Below are 21046 nucleotides of genomic sequence, written 5' to 3' on the forward strand. Positions count from 1 at the left end.
AATTGTCATCTTGGAAGATGCCCGTGCCATCAGGGAAGAAGAAATCCACTGATGGAATAACCTGGTCATTCAGGATGTTCTGATCTTTGGGAACATAGCGTTGCTGAACGAAGACCTGATCGACTGCAGCAACTCCATATCAGAACAAGGTCAGGCAGTGCACAATTCTTTATAAGTGAATACTGCAACTCCTCTCACTGTGCTATAAGAGTCTCCGACACGCCACATTGTAAGCGTTAAATGAGTGTCTTGTGCAAAAAGCCCTCATTATCAGAGGAGCCTTCATTAAAACCATCGTCGTCTTCAAATGAAGGGCCAATCGATGAAAAAACATGTTCATTACTAGATTGTCCCTTATGATGGTGAGTAACAGTAGCATACATACATTCATCAAATACATTAAAGCCTATACTTAAGTACAAACACTGTTCTGTGCTGTTAGGATGAATATTTAATAAGAACATAGAGTAAATTGCATTTTTTCCAGCCTTGTTTGTTTACAGCCTCAAATGAAAATTGTATGTCGAATGAATAATGCATACGTTACAATACAGAAAAGCCCAGCTATGAGAGTGAATGTACTATTGGATATTTTATATTTCTGTAATGTACATTTTATTTTCCCCCACTCGAGTCATTTCAAAACTCTCTTTTCGTCTACTGAATGTACTTCAGTGACCCTGCACTTTGAATTCATAATCTGTTGTATAGATCCTCCAATCAAGTATAAAATGTTACAAGGACAGTTAGTATTCTGTTGGTGAGTGAGATCAAATAAACCAAGACACCAACCATATCTTTAATCAAAGCTGGCCTTTACAACAGAAATACCTCATAAAAAACATCTATTTTACACGCATTTGAACACTTTCTTTTCCTATAGTAAAGGACACTCAGTAAATTCATCTTCCACTCATAAAACGTGTGGGGATTTCATGTGATGACTAGGAAGTCAATGTACTGGCTATTTTATTTCAGCTGTTTTCGATGAATATTTTCTGACCAACAAAGTGTAAGATTTTACTTGTACTTTGGAGCACCTTATTGGTATAAAAATGTAACTGTTTATTATACTATAGAAAATCCTTATTCCTGTGGTAACAAACCCCATTGTGGCAGAAGATGTATGGAAGCTTTTACATGGAGTGCGTCTGATTCATAAATACCACCTCCTCACTCTGAGTTATGGGCAGCCTCACCTGTCCGGTGGTGTCAGAAAATGCCCACTTTTCTCCAGAGAGAGACAGGCGCTAAATGCCAGAAGCCGACCGTGCACTCACCGCTCAGCCACTTAGCATCTGGGTCATGGATCCGCAGGTCGGGGCCAAACACGTCTTCCACAGTCACTTTCTTCTTAAGGGCAAGGCTGTCATCTTCCCCTGTCAGCCACATCAAACGGGGAAAATATCAGCAACGGCTTTTACATTCTGTATGCATTTGAGCAAAAGACAAAATCTGTAAATCTTGGGAAAGTGAAATGCCTTCCACTGAAAATAACCAGATGATGCTTTTTGAGCAATGCGTCTTTAATATATTGTTTGTGTCCTGGTTGTCTGGTTGTTGGAACCACATCATTATCTTTTTAAAGGGCTTCAGGGCTGAATACATTTACCTTACTATTGAATTTTCAAAAGTTCCCTCAGATAAGCTCAATAGAATGTGTAATCTACTGTGTTTGAGAAAAAAAAAGATAAACGTCAGGATATTTTGAGGTTATGTTGGGTCACGACTTTGGACCTTTGGACCAAATTACAATATTGTGTCTTCTTTAGTGCTGTCTATTTCTGTTGAATAACCCATTTTTCTCTTTCCATTCCTTTAATAGATACTTCCAAACTGGAATGGAAAAAAATAAATGTATCCCACCGAAATACAGTGTGCCAAGATCTTTTAGATATGTTTGTGCCGAGTTATTTCATCTAATTCTGCATAGAATCTTTAGAGACATCCTTTTTTATATCTTCTAGTGTAGTGAGTGACTTGTTTAGGTGACTTTTCCAGTATTGCTTCACTCAGGGGGCCTAACACTCACAGCGCGTCCTGTCACAGATGCGTTGTCCTGAGATACCATCTCCAACAGCTCTCCTCACTTTAGGTAAAGCAATTTGGAGCCAGATACAAACCCGCACCGAGCCCCAGGTATTGCTCTATTGATCTAAAAGCATCGGTTCACATCTGCCAGCCTCGTTTTGAACAGCGGGGCTCAGGCTCCCTCCGTTTCTCAAACTTTAAATGAGCTCTGAAGCAGGTCATGCAGCTGCAGGTGGAGCAGACAACAGCGCGGCGACCTGGAGCAGGTGCGTGGAAGACTTTAAAACGTGGCGTGTTGTGCACCTGAACTCGGGGAAACAACACGAGCCGTCAGTGTGACAGCCGGTCCGCTCCAGTCACCGACATGACAGTTTTTAAAACAGGCTTCACGTTGCGACTGAGTGCCGAGATGTGAATGTGTAAATACCACGTCAGACATTGTCAAGTGTTTATCGACTTGAAAAGTATTGGACAGATTCTCTTTGGCGCAGAGCTACACGGTGACAGGAGGGAGCTTATTTCCTACATGAGCAAAATTGAATTTCTGATATCGAGCCAGTCTGACAAATGGCGGAAAGTGATGCTGCATAACAATCTACATTGAACAGCACTGAGTGGGTTTACAATGTAATGCATTCATCTCTGGTAAGCCACTGACCACAACATTCTATAGACCACTCTCAGTCTCTGTCATTTTGGTTGGCAAATCAGCTGAACTCCGCCCACCACTACAGAGTTGTTATTATTTCATTTGTTCATACAGCATAATTTCTGTCATTTCTTGATTTATGTTCATTACATTTTTTATAATATACACAAGTTTGCTATCAACACTATGCCAACTAAAAATAATTAAATTGCGCAGTAAGTGTTATTCAAAAGTCTTTCCTCTGTCAACCACTGACAATTCTGTATTAAACAATGAGCGACCAAAGAAAGCTCACGGTCTATAAAACCCTTTATAGTAAATCTTAAGGTCTAAAGAATGATGGGAACGTATAAAATTAAGGAGGACTTTCTACATCAAACTGGAGGCTCTGTCTGCTTTTCTCTTCAGCTACTTCTGATCTTACTTATAAGAGACAATACGCCACTCAACAAATCATATCCTATTATGATGAAGCACTACATAATCACAATATAATTACAAATGTGCATATCCATTTTCAAAATACAAAACGCTACAAAGATAAACGTGTCACTGCGGTGGTTTGTCGTCAGCGTGACCCTGGATAAATGCACACGCAACACAAATGAATGCAGCCAGCGTCAGAACCAATGGCTGACGGAGTCTCTGTCTAACCTTCTGCTCCAATAGAGATCTATTTTTTCTCATCAAAAATATCACTCCAAACCACTCGCTAAATGTCACCTTATGTTTAGGACCGCACTCTCCGCCACAGGGCCAAATGCCACACAGCGCGTTCGCAGAGCTGCCTTGCTGGGACATTCTTTCGCAATTCCCCTTTTCAAAGTACATAATAAAAAGGTTTTCTTCCCACACCTGCAGCTGAGGCTGTTCAAAAACATACAGAAAACCTGCACGGTAGCAGATAGATTTATGTAGGCTGCCGTTAACATGTAGCTGTCAGTACAAGTTTCATGTTTTTGAAGGTCGAATGAAGAAAGCGCTTTATTGGCAGCTACTTTGTTCCCTTTATTGCTCTTTATTGTAAGTCTCACTAAGCTACAGTGATAACAGATGGTTCCTGTGCTGCCTTTTCAAATAACCAACTCATTCATTTTAATGATATATTCCAGTGATGGTGTTTTGTTTGCTAAGTGTTAAATGCAAAAATCAATTTGTTTATACTGTATGCACGTAATTCGCATTGTGGTGATTTCTTGATGAGAAACGTATTTACATTATTTCTACTGTATGTAAAAAGAAAGATATACATAAAAAACACGTGTTCCTTAAATTACATGTTGAGTAGAGCTGCGCCATATATCGTATAAATATCGTATCATGATATTAGGGCCAACAACATCACTTATCGCAACATTACTTACGTCTTCATCTGACTTTTATTCAACTCAGCCAAGTTCGAGTTCAAGTTTTAGTTAAACATTTCCTAATTTGCTACATTTTAGTCTTGTTGTGGTGCTGATGCTGTTTTTTTAGGTCTTGTTTTGAGACAATTTGCTGAAAAACAAGTTACTTCCAATTTGTGTTTAAGTATAATGGAGCATATGGAGTTGAAATATTGCAATAATGTTGTTTTCGCGATATTGCAAAGGGGTATCGCATATCGCAAGTTACTTCAATATCGTGCAGCCCTAATATTGAGGACACAAAATCAAGTTATACAGAATTACTCTCACTATATGTCATTTGAAAGCTCAGAACCTTGAGAATCCTGTCACTGAGCGACTGCATTAGCATTTATTTCACCTTTAAAATCTTGCAAACAATGTGTGTTGGCCTCATAATCACGGACCAATGAGGTCAACAAGTCGACAGTTTTGTACAATCTAAAAATAAACCTCGTGTCAGACGCGAGCGCAGTTTACCGTGGCTCAACGCCGCATCCTCAGCTTTATGTTCTCTTAAAACGATGTGACACTTGTGGCCTTGGGAAGATGCCCCATGCAAGGTGCCCCACTCACTAAAAGTGAGGGGCTGTGTAGTGCCCCTTTGATTTTTGAGCCCCTGCCCCTTTGTAGCTCTCTGCACGGCCCTGTACTGTATTATTATACATTATATGTTTGTTTTAACTATGTATTGTTTAATATTATGGCCCAACTAGGGGCAGACATTGAGAATTAGCTTTGGCTAAAATGTTGTAGTATGTAACATGAGCTTATATAGCATACTTGTCCCTATTCAAATAAAAAATAAATAAATAAAAATATTAAGTGTTGTATAACGATAATACTTCGTACAGAGTGAATGACAAAAAACAATCAATGTTGATACAAGAAGTTAAAAAGCAGTTTGTTTTTGTCACAGCTAAGCTCGTGTGTACTCACGAGGGGTCAGCAGGATGACAGAGGTGACGATGAGTGAGCAGATGATGAGGATGACCAGCAGAGCTATGGCGATGCCCTTCCAGTTCCTCTGAGGCGGCGCGCTCCCCACCAGGTCCTGTCAAACAACACATTACATTAGACACATTAGGCTCAAGAGATTTACTTATTTTGTGATTCAAATAATCAAAATAGTATGAATGGCATAACATTATTACTCCCAAAGAAAATCCATGGCAAATTTTGAGCAGAGCGATGTTTCAAAACAAGATATAAGGATTTAAGGTCTATGCTGTTTTCCTTCAAAACATAGCAACAAAACTATCCATTTTTGCACCAAGAACAATATATTTTAAAAGACCACATGAGGCATTAAATCGCAACGTACCATTTTCTATCATTTCTAAGAAGCTGGAAAACTTGTTCACGTGTACACAGACTGCTGCTCGACCTTCAAGTGCTGTTAAGGCTTAAAAATGCATTAGTTTCATGACAGATACATTTTGTAGAAGCACGGGCAGCTGAACATGGCACAGCTTATTCTCTATCACTCCAACGTCAACCTTTCGGCCACTTAAACATCACCACCTCGTCCTCCGGCTGCTCCATGCCAAGCCTCGCACCCTGCCGTGTTCACTGATTTCAGGAAAGCGGGTAGACGGGGGGGGAGAGAGAGGGGAGAGAGTGAGTGGGAAGACATGGCCCTAACTCAAGCGCACAGCCCACAGAATAATGAGGGCCTCTCCTCCGCCCGGCCCAGCAGATGGTAGATGGCTAATCAGTGCTGTGTGAAGCCGACACTGCAAGAAATCCACAGGACACGCACAACATTTTAACTGTGGGGCTGCTCGCTGGTCATCAGGCGGCCTCAGAGGACTGCACAGTCCATAAAACAAGAGAAGTGCTTAGCAAAAATGGACCCCTGTAAGCGGAATGTGCATTCTAGGGGCAATGGTGAAAACAATAACAGACGCTTCACATTACCTTTTACTGCATATGGACATTTTATATATCCCTCATGTTAAACTAGCATGTACAAAACATCAGGGTACAACATGTAGGAACCCTGGATAACCGGATAGGTGCCTCCAGCTTGAGGGCAAACTAGGGCTGGCCATTTTGGGGTGGAAAAATTGCAGTTGTGATTTATGTTTGTTACATTTTTTATTTATTTATAGATTTATTTGACAGGGACGTTGCAATTCAACAGAGAACAACATAGTGAAGGCAGCCGGCCAAGTTTCCCCCGGTGCTATAGTTTCCTCTACCTCCAAAAACATGCTGGTCAGTCACAGTGGCTCAGGACTAACACCTGACCACAATTTTGTTGTACGTTTGTACAATGACAAATAAAGTACTTACCTGCTTACTTAAGTTGTACTTCATGCTAAGCAAAAAGAGTGCATAGCTGGTGCTGATTTTCAACCCCTGTTCCTGGTGTGGCCTTCCTACACTACACTTTAAATGGGTACAGTTCTGGTTCATATTCAGCCAAAACTAGAATAGTATCACCCAGGAGTGGAGGGACTTCAGAAAAAAATATAATTCATTAATATTGCTTATGTTACAACAAATTGTTGGCCCAGACGGTCAATCATATGCATTCTATAAAATCTGTAAAATATTTTTTAATTTAAACCTTAATTTAACCAGGAAATTGAGATCATTGAGATTGAAAATCTGTTTTACAAGAGTGTCCTGGGTCAAGAGGCAGCAACCATTTTTACATACAGACTATTACTTAAACCCTAAAACTGAAATGTTTTAATTCAGATCTATAAGTGCGTAGTCTTACGTTCCCTCAGTAAGGAGTTCCACAGCTTTGCACTTTTGTTGGAAAAGGCAGATTGACCATATGAAATCCTGCAGTGTGTGATTCTGTTGCTGTTTTGTCTCTGGATAAATGAACTGAGCGGCTGAGGTGCTAGATTATTGAAACATTTGGATGTTAGTTTGAGAAAGCATATAATGTCAAAACTTAGCAATTTATACTTCTCAAGAATATTGCACTGATGATATTGCATTGGCTTTTGGTCCATAATTTTTTTTTTTAGCTTGTGTTATAGTTTATAGTGTGCATGTACAGAAGAGCGGCCTGATTTGGGATGTAGCGTCTAATAAGTTTGAAACAATTTAGATTGCAGGTTGTGTATTGTTTTTGAGATTTTCTAGTTTAAGTCGAGGATCAATCCAAGGTATTTAAATTCCGTTCTAGATTATGTGGTTTTATTTTGGAAAATATTTGGAAATTTTGTTCCACATTAGATTGACAAACTGAAAATGATAACTCCTGTGGCACCAAGTAGTGTCAAGTAGACTGCACTTCGCTGGCCATTTGTGGATGTGAAACACTAGTCTATGCTCATGCAGCCAACTCTATTTTTATAATGCAACAGTACCAGTGCCTTCTTAACAATTATTAATCATTGCAAAGGACCCACAATTGAGCCTATTCTATTTATTCAGCTAGACAATGAACTGTGTCCATGGAAACCACCACATTGAAAACATTATATTAAATATTAAAACGTCAAGAGCAATATTCTAAATGCCTGTTTCATTTTCAGTGTGTATCCTTGAATATCCCTGAGAGAAAACCTCTCGCTGCTACTTCAGATTAAAATACTAACTCTAAGTTTGAGAACTGGTGGGCAGGTTCCGTTTCCCCACCGGTCGTTCTAATCCTCTCATTCCTCCCAATGTTATTTTAAAGAGAGTTTGGGGAAAGGCGCTGCACCTGTCATTGCTATGAATAGACAAAATCTGCATTGGGAGCCCCTTAGGAAGATAAAGGTCACCGCTCAGGTACCGCCCCTCTCTAATTAATAGCCTTAGACCTTGGTGTGTCCACGCCGCTCCACGACACAATCATCTCCCCAAGTCAAAGAAATGTGTCCATGATCAGCCACCTGCGCGGAGCTGGCTGTAAGCAATTAGACCCTGTTTCGCTCTGCCCACTGCGAGGGCTTACAAAGTGCACGGCTGCTCAGTGAACCATCGGCGAGTTAATGAGGGGGATATGCGTGTGCACAAGACAGAAAAGCGAGGAACATAACGAGATTGCTGGTTTCTTAAAAGACTTCCAATTGCTGCTTTCTATGTGGCGGTGGGGTGTCATATAGCTACAGTCGGGCAGCGAAGGCGATCGATGCTGAAGCCGGTGAGCACACATCGGAAAAACAGCAGGGCCCTCGGTTGAGTGATTTATAGCCAATGTTAGGAATAAGAATCGCCATGTTTGCGCCGCTATGACAAAATCCAGCTCTAATCACCGCTTTCTTCCAAAACAAAGACACGCTGTGGGGGGTTACTGCTATTGACGACAACCCTTGGCCATAAGATTAGTAAGGCTTTATTCAATATTCACAGTAGGGTATTATCCCGCTAGGCTACTGGCTGCTTCTGACCGTCCCATAGAGTGATATACAGGTGCTGTACAGCAAAGAATTCCATGGTAGAATTTTCCTTTTGATTAACAGATGCTTTGACCTGGTTTAGGATTAAAGCTGCCCTAAGCGATGTCTTTTAGGTTTGTTTTTGTCAGTAGGTGGAGCAGTGAACCCTACTCTGCTCCACCACAACCTCCCTCCCCTCACCTGGCTTTATCAGCATAAAACATTTTGAGACTTACATTTATTTGCTAAAGTGCAACTTTCATGAAAGTCTCTTTTTTTTGGCATTTAGAATGTAATACTTCCATTAAGAACTAAGTTTACATTACAGAACTTTTTTACTCCGCAACCCTTGAACCCCTCACAGCCTCTCGGTGCTGCTGTGATCATGAGGGGAAAAAAGGACCTGCCGGCTCCTGTAGATGTTGGATTATTAAACGAATGGATATTTCATGAGGGTGTCCGGTTTGGGAGCCTCAGGATCTCATCTCTGCTGTTTGCGGATGATGTTGTTCTGATGGCTTCAACGAACCAGGACCTTCAGCGCGCACTGGGGCGGTTTGCAGCCGAGTGTGTAGCGGCCGGGATGAGGATCAGCACCTCCAAATCCGAGGCCATGGTTCTCCACCGGAAAAAGGTGGCTTCCCCTCTACAGGTCGGTGGGGAGTCCTTACCTCAAGTGGAGGAGTTCAAGTATCTCGGGATCTTCCGAGTGAGGGACGGAAGGAGCGTGAGATCGACAGACGGATCGGTGCGGCGTCAGCAGAGATGCAGTCGCTGTATCGGTCTGTCGTGGTGAAGAGGGAGCTGAGTCGGGGCAAAGCTCTCGATTTACCGATCGATCTACGTTCCCACCCTCACCTATGGTCATGAGATTTGGGTCATGACCGAAAGGACAAGATTGCGAATACAAGCGGCCGAAATGAGTTTCCTTCGCAGGGTGGCTGGGCGCACCCTCCGAGATCGGGTGAGGAGCTCAGTTACCCGGGAGGAGCTCGGAGTAGAGTCGCTGCTCCTTCACGTCGAAAGGAGCCAGCTGAGGTGGCTCGGGCATCTGTTTCGGATGCCTCTGGTTGCCTCCCGCGGGAGGTTTCCAGGCATGTCCTAGTGGGACAAGGCCTCGTGGAAGGCCCAGGACACGGTGGTGGGACTATGTCTCCGAGCTGGCCTGGTGTCGCCTCGGGGTCCCCCCAGAACAGCTGGAGGAGGTGTGTGTGTATCGGGAAGTTTGGGCATCTCTGCTGAGACTGCTGCCCCCGCGACCCGGCCCCGGATAAAGCGGAAGAAAATGGATGGATGGATGGATATTTCATGAGGATTTCAGCTGAATCAGAGCAGGTCGGTCAGATGTTTGTTCATGATCTTTTTGTAAACTTTTGCCATAACGCTAAGCTGCTAGCCGCTAACTGTTGCTGTGTCTGCTGCTTCAAACATTTGCGATGTCTACACGTGTTAGTGTTTACATGGTGCGGGGCAGGTGAGGTGAGTTCAACAATGCTGGTCCGGCAAAACGGGATAGCTTATGGTGGTTTTCCACATGCAGGCGCGTGTCAGCCGAATGGTTCTTTCACCTGCTTTGTTGAGCTTTTCCATTACAAAGGCCAGTGCCAAACCGGTCTGACCAGTTATAGGTTTTGGGACCGACCTCTGGCTGTGGCCAAATTTGCATGTAGCTTACCTTCATAGTTGTATTTAGCGGTTTATTTTCTGTTTTAATACAGCTTGGCACCTCTGAATGATTCCATAAGTCCCACCAGAAGGCAGCATTTGTCCACATTTGTTCTCATCGCGGGGTCGGGTTGTGCTATGTGGACCGACCGCTTTAGAGTAGCTTTAATATCTCTGTAAATACTTGGTCAATCCACATCAAGCAAACACTGGCTCATTGTCAAAAGTCTTCTCTGCCATCTCGATTTTTTTTATCATGCGTCATGACGTGTAAACAAGCAGCTACCTCCCTCTCAAGGTACAGCTGCTTTTATTTTGCCTTTTTTCTGCGAACTGCATTTGTGGTTTGTGTTCCACATTGTTTTACTGGACGCTTTTGTATGTCTTTGTGTTTTTGTGGGGATCGGTGGATTTTTTGCCAGGTCATCACCCTTCCTCTGGGTGCTACAGTTTCCACTACCTCCAAAACCATGTTGATCAGGTTGGCCCACAATGTCAGCGCGGCCCAGTCGTGCTCAGGACGAACACCTGAACAATATTTTGTTGTAAGGTTGTACAATAACAAATAAAGTACTTACTTAGTACTTACTTACAATTGAAGTAAGACTGAAATTAACATAAGAAACCTTAAAACTAGGATTATTCAAACGCGATTTTTGCAGTTTGTAGAGCTAATCATACAACAAAATATCAGTCTTGACATCAGTACCGACATTTTGCTCAAAATAGTGAATCGGCCACAAAGTTGTAGCCACCTGCCCTCTTTCTGACTGTTACATATAAAATGTAAACACAATCTATTAACCCTCTGGCACATTGATATGTAACTACGTATTAAAAGGCACCTCCCTTGTTGTCATTCCGGCATTGTGTTTCTTGCTGTTTGCATACGCAGCATAAAAATGGCAAACGTGCAATAAAGGCTTAAGTATCTCGTCGGGAGCAGGCTGTTCTCGACTGAAAGGTACAAATCCATAAGTGTACGGGGAGCTGAATCATGCCCGAGAGAAAAGTACCACTCCATACCCAACATGGCCACTTCACTGTCGCCGTCAATTCAGACTAAGAGGAGGAGGCGTTTGTCTGTCAATGCTGACTTGTGTCAAAATTGTACAGGGGGTTTTCGTGACATAAAGCTGTGAAGTAGGGGTGTGCACGTTATTGAATTTTCATCAATTTGAGGCAGATTACATTTATGTAAACTGGCACTGGACTGGAAAGGATACATTTGCTGTTTTTATTTTTATTTTTTATCAAGGTCTGTTTATTAAGGTTTTTGTTTGTTGGGATTACTGGTATCGAAAAAATCAAAGTATCAAAAGCAGGTACAGAAAAAATATATCTTTATATGCCTGTCGGACCAGCGACATCATTAAAGGAAGTTGTTTTATCTCTTCTGTTGTCTGGTTCTACATGACAAACATTTTAGTATAGGTATCGAAAGGTACCTAGGAAAGGTATTGATAATATCAGTATCGTAAACAAGTATTGTTAAAGCATAGAAAAACGGTACCCAGCCTTATCTGGAAGACGTGTTAAGCAATTCTCCTTTGTTCCTAAAACAACAGCTTGTGATTTCAAACATAGGCACAATACTTTTTTCACCGTTTTTATCATTGGTCTAGTTCTGGTGAATGTAAAGTGAGCAGGGCACCGACGGTCAGAAAGCTTTTGCAGATTGACAGTATATCAAGGTAATTACAGCAATTGCTGTAAAATTCTTATTGAAATAGCCCGCAGAGGAAGGGCGAACAAGACGACTTCCAGCGTTGCTTTGTTTGGAGAAATAATTCTATTCTTTTCAAGCGATACAAAAAAATGCTGGGGGAATACCACAGCTGTTTCAAGCACTTGCTTTTGTAGTAGTGCTTTCATTTTTAGCATTGCAGACTTTTAATTTTAATTTTTAATGATTAAAGTTAGACTAAAATTTGGGCAGATGTCTACAGCTGAAAAAGAGATGTATTTCCATTGCCATTGTATTTCAAATGCTTTGAATTAAAAGTTGTTTGACAAAGGGGAACAAGTTCTAAGTGCATCATGAAAACAGGTTCTACAACATTGTACATATTTTCATTCGTTTGTATGAGTTTGTGAGACTGAAGGCGGCACAGCTTAGCGACAATCACCCAGGCTTGAAAACTGAGGGTCAAGACGGGCGCCATTATCCCCACAACACGCTGTTTTCTAATGCGCTCAATGTGCTGAGTGCTCCAATCTTTTACCGACATCACTCCTGTGTAAAATGAGGAGCGTTTTATCCACCTACTCAAACCACAAATGAACACTGAGCTACTGGGCTGGACTAAATTCACGCACATGGAAAAATCGGGTTAAAAATGTCCACATAATTCTACCTTCTTCTGATGTTTACCCACCCATGTGCATCGCGACATCAGTAAACCTGACCTTTCTGAAGAACTACACAGTTCCACTATAGCCCTGTCGACCTGGATTAACTCCCCAAGACACCATGATGTATTGAGTTAGGCTCGTCTTCTCTTGTTGTGATCTGGCATCCACGCCTGACTTGCCTGATAACAATAAAAGCTGCTTCAATAAATGATAACGCACGCACCACATCCAAACAAAATCTATACACGACACATTTCGATTCTCTTTCAGGGAAATCATCCTGGTCACAACGGGCCATCTTTTAAGGTCACCCTTTCCGTGTCCCCCTCACTTTCCGTGCAGATTAGCCGCATTTTCCTCCCCCTTTCCCCCTTTTGCCGAATCGTTTTTTTTTTTCCTTTTCGTCTGCTCGCTGCTAGAGTGTGAAATGGATCTTTCCTGATCTCTGAGCACCTGGTTTCCAAGGGAACCCAGAGAGTCATTTGAGTCAGATTTGCGGTGGCGATGGTGCTCGGTGGTGCGCGGTACAGTAAAGGAACTAATGCGGCCGTTGAATCCCCATTGAGCGCCACATGGAGGGTATTTGCCGCCAGATTACAAATTCATATATCAAGACCTTGGCTCTCAAATTATGATCCAAGGGAAACTTCCAAGGAGCTGTCGAGTTCAGGCTCTGCTGTTAAGAGAGAGAACATCTGAAATATAATACGTCAGCTCACTGTAATGTGGTAAGAGACAATGCCAGACCCTGACGCTGTTGCACCATTGGGCTGAACTTCCTCCTCCACTGTAGACGTGCATCAATAAGTCATGGCCATTCATCACAGAGATTAAGAATTAATGCAAGCTGTCTTTTGGTTCATAGAAGCAATGGGGCCTCAATGTCCCTCCTCTCCAAATGTTTGACAGGAGGTGTCTTTCCAAATCATTAACTGATTCCAACGGATGCCAGTATGGATAAAAAAAAAATGCTAATGTTACTGGTAAAAAGTAATTTAGCATTCACATACAGACTTGATTGATTTTTAGCTTTTTTTCCTTTTGGAGGAAACCGTATCGTTAGCTATTTTGACTCGGACACTCAGATATATAAGAAATAGCAATGGTCATAATAACACAGCAGCACCTATGAGCAATGCTATTAAAATGTAGCCCTGTTCACTTACGGTCTTTCCATATGGAGCAGCACCACTTAAGCTTGTATTTTCCCACATCACACATTACTTTAGGTCCTGACAACAACCAGGTAATACGACCATATTATTCCAGTGCTCCGGTCTCTGCACTGGCTTCCAGTCGCTCAGAGAACATACTTTAAAACCGCTCTGCTTTTCATGGTTTACCACAAAAATACATGTCTGACATGTTAGACCCATTTGAACCATCTCGTGCCCTGAGAACTTCAGGAAGGGGTCTCCTGGTGGATCCCAGAGTCAGGACTAAACACGCTTCAGTTTCATGCAGCTAAAATCTGAAACGGTCTTCATGAGGATGTGAGACAGGGCTCTGACAATGTTCTAATATTACTACTTCTACTACTATTACTACTACTACTACTACTACCACAGTCCTATCCCCAAAACCATTGCAGCCCTATGAGGAGACTAAATGTGCCCAGAAATATCACAAACATGAGTTAAACTATTCCAGACCCCCAAAAAGTTTGCAGTTGACATTTTATGTTGAAGTTAGGAGAATGAGAATGTGTGATGGTTGCGTGATTCCAAGTGTGTTTTTTCCAATTCAATATAAATATATTGAACTAATTGACTTGTCTCTCTGTGCAATGGTGTCCAAGTTCTAAACTTGATCTGCCTAATAACAGCTAAAGTCACCACCAGGTAAATAAATGACTTTGTAAGTGAATTGAAATAGGGAAATGCTGTGTGACCCCAAGCACACACTAATAATGCATTAGCCGTGGATTCATGAAGGAACGCTCTCACCCCAGAGCCACTTCCTTTCTATAAAAAGCCACATAACAAGCACAAATTAAAAAATGTTAGTAGTGCTACTGGTAGAAATAAAACACATGGTCGTGGGAGTTAAAACATGTTTCTTAAGTAAAGATATTACGAGTTCATTCATATTCTCATATGACCTGCAAAATGCACTGCCTGAGTATCTTGATAAAACATTGATTAGTGCAAGTACTAACTTTCCACTTTCTGGAGGAGGTCAAAGGTGTGCTGCTGAAAGTACCAGCAAAACACCAGCTCCTAATACTCTTTAGTGATTTAAAGCAATACGTTTAAGCCATGATGATTGCCCTTTGGGATTAAATCATTCAGTGTTGAATAAAATGTTTTCTCAGCCCTGAGTTGGACTAAATTCTTCCAGGGCCCTATGGTATCATGAGCGTTGTCACTTTTAAAGTAAATTAAATCCATTCAGTGTCTCTTTTTAAAAAGTCCGTATGGGCAGCATCTCGTCTCGTTTGTCAGAGAGGGTACATTATTGCAAAGCCGCAGAGGAGCTTCTGTTGCCTCTAGTAGCTTCAGAGCCAGTGGATCTTGGAGGTGCCTCTCACTCTCAAATAAGAGAGAAATTTAACGAGATAAAGACGGGCATCAACAACAGCACACAGAGCGAAGCACATACTAACCAAAGTAGCCGTATCAAGTTCATATAATGAGAATATCTAAAGGCAAACATTATAAACATTACATTTTATAGTAGCAATTACAGCTGCGGACCGACAAAGCCATGCCATCCACTGCCTTTGCTCCGTGTGAGGCCTTTTTATGGCCTTAGAACTAAATGTTACTCATTTGCTGAACAGTTTTGCCCTCAACATTAAGCAGCAGGTGGAGAGCTCTGTTTGTTCCGGCAAAATAACAAAGCAGAAATCCCACTCTCTAGGGCCAATAGGGATAGAACATGTAAATCTCACACTATAGAAGTAATTAAAGTAATATTACTACAGAAGTGCTATCTATTACTGCAAGCCTCGAGTGGGACGTTGGCTCAGGTGGGGTGGTTGTTTATAGCTTTCCCAGTTCAAGCCCAACGTTGTCAAGTACGTACTTTTGTCAGGCAAGACACATCACACATTTCTGGTACGGGAAAAAATTGGTACCTTAAAGGGGCTGGACGCAACTTGGCCATTTTTACTCACTACTGCCACCTTAGGTCATATGTGTAGCTGCACCTTCTATATTAAGCTCGTGCATGACGGCACTTCGGACCCGAAGTAACAACTTTTTGAGTGACAGTGCAGGATTTTAGAGACAGTTGTGGTGAACAGGTCTGGGCTCATTCTACACCTTAGGACAGGGCTGGAACATGTAGGAGGAGGAAAATACATAATTTTAACATTTTTAAACTCCGTACAGTCCCTTTAAAGTCGTATTGAAAAAAAAAAAAAACACCTTTTGATGAGATGCCTAATGGGTGACGCAACAGAAAGTTATCATAGTAGTACAAACGTTTTCCACTAAAAACATGCACAATAGGCCAGGATGAATGATGTGTGTGAGTGATTGTATGGTGGTGGTCAGAGGGTCCGTTGGCGCAGACGTGTGTAGTCGCGAAAGCGCTTCTGACAGTCTCCCCCAGGGGAACTGAAGCTACAAAACGTAGTTTACACCACCGAGTATGGAGTGAATGTACAATTGTCTCATGTAAAGCGCTTTGTGACCATGTCTGTGAAAGGCGCTATATAAATAAAGATCTTCTAAATGCTCTTTAATGTCAGCATAGGTATCATCCAGTAATGTCATGGTAGCATCGTAAATAATGGGGAGATTGTGCAAAATTCATGAAGTTAAACTACTTCCTGAACTTAATATTTTGTTACTTTTAGATCAATGTTGCATTTTGTAACGCTGCAATAATATTATCAAGACACTTACAATATCAAGAATGTAGTTGCCGGCACTGCACTGTGGTCAGTGCGACAGACAGAGGTAATGAAGTCAACAAAGTCTAAACATATGTGTGTGTAAGATAGTAATACTTGCGTCGGTGCCATTAGGGAGCAGAGCTTTGCATTGAAAGAGTTGGGGCTTTGCGGAGTATGTGACCGTAATTAAAAGCATATTGATTTCCTATGTGGGCCAAATGGAAGTAGAAATTAAAAAGCAGATGGGTAAGAAATCCGCCTTGATCTGGATAGTCTTAATAAATATCAGAGCATATGCTCGAGAGATAATAAGAAAATGGCTATGGGGAGACATCCATAACAACGGCGAACAACACCCAAAGTTATGAAGCGATATTTCCTGCAGCTTTGTGCTGCTTTGTAAGAATTAATCATGTGTTGTATTGGATGGAGTTTTACTTTTAAAAATGAAAGAAAAAAATAATAAATTGTTAACTCCCGCTGACTCTATGAACGTGTTTTCTCTGAGGAAATGAGTTAGCACCAGGCTCTCTACAGTATCTTTTAATCACCGAAATGTAATTCAAACAAACAATGTGGGAGAAGCACAGATGAGGCTGAGGTGACCCCCGCTGTTCTTAGTCCTAATTGCAACTCGTCTGTAAAAAGTTCCTCAGATTGAAGTCAAATTTAAAGTAAAGTAAAAAGCAAGAGTGCTATTATCCTTTCAGTATAATTACACAGGAAGCAGACAAAAACCAGCACGTCTAATCAGGAGGAATATGTGCAAGTGCAGTACGAGTCCTTTGTGGAGCTCTTTGCATGACTCACCTGTGATAAGTGCAGCCAGCAGCTTATTATTATGTATTAAATGACAGCATCGAGCCCACACCTGAGACAGATTTTGTCAGTGTAGCACAACATTACTGCTGTTAAATCAAACAAGTAACTGTAACTGATCAGTTAAATTAAAATACAGTTGGAAGCATAACTATGCATGCAATATTGGACGTCATAAAATGATTTGACTGTACTGTTCAGATTCTAAAGTTTCATCTCGTCTATGGGAAAATTCTCTGTCTGTTGAAATGCAAAGCAATATAATGACAGAAATGGCATCATATGCCTCTACAGGATATGACTAGTTTGCACTGTTTGGGGGTTTGCTATCAGGGACAATACAAATTTAACCTAAAACCATTTTTATCTCTGCCCCTGAACATTACAGACGCTTGCTACATATACAAATAATAGTGTTCTTGGCAGAAGTAAGAAGCCAGTCCATGCACGCATGACACGTGTGGTTTTTATTACGTTATGATTGTCAAAGTGCAATTGTACTTTATAGAGCCTACATTGAAAGCCAATTATTTTTTCTTAATAGTTTTGTTTTATTGCCTTTAACAATTCAAATTTTTGTTGAACTGAAAGAACAAACAAAAAACAGTTGGTCCCATCGGTTTAGGTGTAGCATGTTGGAGCAAGTTCACTCTGCTTCCTGCTTTACTAAATCTTTTAAGGCTAGTCAATGTGACAATAGCTGAAGGAACAATGTAGCTATAAAAGAACACACCTGAAGTAGCAGCACAGTTGATTTAGCCGTGGAGAGATATTATCTGAGACAACAAATCCAGTCTCCGCTTGCATCTTCAAAGCATGAAGGCAATTTATGTTTGCCTTCAAGCATTATGATCATTCACGCTTTGAAGACTGTTTGCAGTGGTGCTGAACTAATGCACATGACAGTCACCAATAAAGTGTGTGATATGGATTCTCTGAGCTTAGAATGAATTCCATAATACTGTGTTTCAGTAATAGCTGCAATTTCTGATATCGCATCAACCCATATAGAGTCTAAATGCAATAGACTTTGCCTCGAAGCCTTAAAACCCCTGTGCAGAGTTCACGTCTGGGATGCGAGTTACTTCCTGTACTGAAAGTCTCCTTCCATTACTGCGGGTGTTTGCGTCTGAAACTGATATGAGCAGGGAGAGATGAGCCTCGCCTGTCAGTACATGAGAAGATGAAGAATATCCAATCAGGAAGAGGCTGCCCGTATATAATCCAAGGAGAAGGCGAAAGGAGACACGCTTTATCAAATTATAACTCAATGGTGTGGGGGACATTGTGCCGCTTATCGGACGAGGAAGGAAAAATGCGAATTTCACCGCCTTCCATTTTGCTTTTAGCTTTTTAAAGAAATGCCCCACTTGGCTCCGAGCGTGGCTAAAGGGAGACTGTTACGCTGTCAAGTCTGCACTCTGGCTTGAATAGGGCATGAAAGTAAACATTTTACACTTAAAATATTCAAAAGAACAGGCTGCGTTCACTGTGAGAAGAAAAGGACACGGTGAAATGAGCAAGATGCATTGTGTGGCATATTAACACCATGGACAATGACTTCACACCGGTCATTCGATTTCATAAATATGTATGCAAGGGAAGAGGGTTGTTATCTCAAGTGGCCAAATAGGCTTAATATCTATCTGTTAAGAGTTTTGTTCTTCTTTTTTTTTCCATTAAGAGTAAACCAGCATTTTGGTGAAGCCATGAGACTCGTTACATAATGTCTAAAAGTATCGTGTATCTGGTTGGTCAACACAGTATCTCTTGGCAAGTTTCACGCACAAGAACACGCAGCAATACGCGCCCACCTCCTTTCACAGTCACGCCTTTTACGTTTTAAGTGAAGTTTACTGCAAAAAAAAAAAAACATGTTCTCAAATCCTAATCTCATGCAAGGCTGGAGGCTTTTTGTGCGTTAAGTCCAACAAAGAAACCGCGGAGGCATAAGTGCTGTATAACTGAGGGCTGGGATTACAATGAACTTCATGAAATATTAATGCAACAAGTTTGGAAGTTGCGTGCAGTTCCTGGCACGTGCGTGGGTCTAATAAGCGCCACGAAGAGCCCAACAACAACAACAACAAATCATGCAACGCACAAGCAAAGGTCTTGGTTTGATGTTTCTTTTCTTCTTCTTTTTTGCGTCGTGATGCTAAATAAAAACACTCGCATTAACGATGCGCAATGGCACATCTTTTACCCGAACAAAACGTCTTACCTGATCCTGCTGTGGCGCCGCTTTGACGGGGCCGTTCGCGTCTTTGGCGGAAGTCATTACGGTAAATAAAAGAAACGACAGAGAAAGGAAAACGAGAGAGAGAGAGAGAGGAGAGAAGCGCTCGTCTGCCGCTTCCGCCTCTAGTCAGGTGCAGGCGGTGAAATAAAGCGAAGAAAGGGAGGGAGAGACAGGGGAAAGGAGAGAGAGAGAGAGAGAGGGAGGGAGGAGGAGGAGAGACGCGAACGCACGAACGGAGTTGGGGAGAAAAAAGTCGGTAAATGATGGAGACCGTCAGCGTCCGTGGGAAGACGAGCGAGTTCAACCAGAGCGGCAACGTGGGAGGCGCGTGCGTCCCGTTTATTGCCCTGACCAGGTCGAAGAGCAAATAAGGAGGGGATGAAGGGAGGGGGTAAAGAAGGGAAAATATTGGCTTATTAATTTATTTATTTATTTGTTTTTATAGTCGTTGGCAACTAGACACAATTGGGTGACTCGAGATCTACATAAACACGTGGGTTTACCCAACGAATTGATCATTATATCATATATTGATCAATGCGAAAAATAGCCTAATGAAATTTTGTGATGAAAAGTTAGATTTTGATATCACATAATTAACCTATTAACCCCCACCTGAACCGGGTGTATTTTCTCTAGTTTGGCTTTACCTAAATCTACAAGCTTAAGAAAAAACGAGCATCAAAATAGCAACAAAATAGAGAATGAAAACCCAACAAAAAAGTGACAAAAAACCTGACATGAAAGCAACAAAAAAGACACAAAAAGTGACAAAAACACACACACATCCATCCATCCATTTTCTTCCGCTTTATCCGGGGCCGGGTGGCGGGGGCAGCAGTCTCAGCAGAGATGCCCAAACTTCCCGGTCCACACACACCTCCTCCAGCTGTTCTGGGGGGACCCCGAGGCAACACCAGGCCAGCTCGGAGACATAGTCCCACCACCGTGTCCTGGGTCTTCCACGAGGCCTTGTCCCACTAGGACATGCCTGGAACCAGGAGGCATCCGGAACAGATGCCCGAGCCACCTCAGCTGGCTCCTTTCGACGTGAAGGAGCAGCGACTCTACTCCGAGCTCCTCCCGGGTAACTGAGCTCCTCACCCGATCTCGGAGGGTGCGCCCAGCCACCCTGCGAAGGAAACCCATTTCGGCCGCTTGTATTCGCGATCTTGTCCTTTCGGTCATGACCCTTCACCACGACAGACCGATACAGCGACTGCATCACTGCTGACGCCGCACCGATCCGTCTGTCGATCTCCCGCTCCATCCGTCCCTCACTCGTGAACAAGACCCCGAGATACTTGAACTCCTCCACTTGAGGTAAGGACTCCCCACCGACCTGAAGAGGGGATACCACCTTTTTCCGGTGGAGAACCATGGCCTCAGATTTGGAGGTGCTGATCCTCATCCCGGCCGCTACACACTCGGCTGCAAACTGCCCCAGAGCAGCTGAAGGTCCTGGTTTGTTGAAGCCAACAGAACAACATCATCCGCAAACAGCAGAGATGAGATCCTGAGGCTCCCAAACCGGACACCCTCCGGCCCCTGGCTGCGCCTAGAAATTCTGTCCATAAAAGTAATGAACAGAACCGGTGACAAAGGGCAGCCCTGGTGGAGACCAACACGCACCGGGAACAGGTCTGACTTACTGCCGGCAATGCGAACCAAGCTCCTGCTGCGGTCATACAGGGAACGGACAGCCCTTAGCAGAGGGCCCCGGAC

General features: G+C 42.4%; 1 protein-coding gene across 4 annotated transcripts in view; it reads right to left on the reverse strand.

The window, feature by feature from the left end:
* Window positions 1-21046, reverse strand: part of LOC306972308 (A-type potassium channel modulatory protein DPP6-like) — an 88588-nt gene that overhangs the window by 21701 nt on the left and 45841 nt on the right. For 3 of the 4 annotated variants that reach the window (XM_079568887.1, XM_079568886.1, XM_079568884.1), the window contains exons 2-3: window positions 5005-5119; window positions 1281-1379 (exon numbers count right to left, since the gene is read on the reverse strand). In XM_079568887.1, coding sequence (XP_079425013.1) covers window positions 1281-1379; window positions 5005-5119 — 214 coding nt within the window. Of the gene's footprint in view, window positions 1-1280; window positions 1380-5004; window positions 5120-19303; window positions 19472-21046 lie in introns of those variants that run through there. The other variant, XM_079568885.1, reaches the window with a different exon arrangement.

Source organism: Gobius niger (genome assembly GCF_951799975.1).
Source record: "Gobius niger genome assembly, chromosome: 13".
In the NCBI taxonomy this organism is placed as follows: Eukaryota; Metazoa; Chordata; class Actinopteri; order Gobiiformes; family Gobiidae; genus Gobius; species Gobius niger.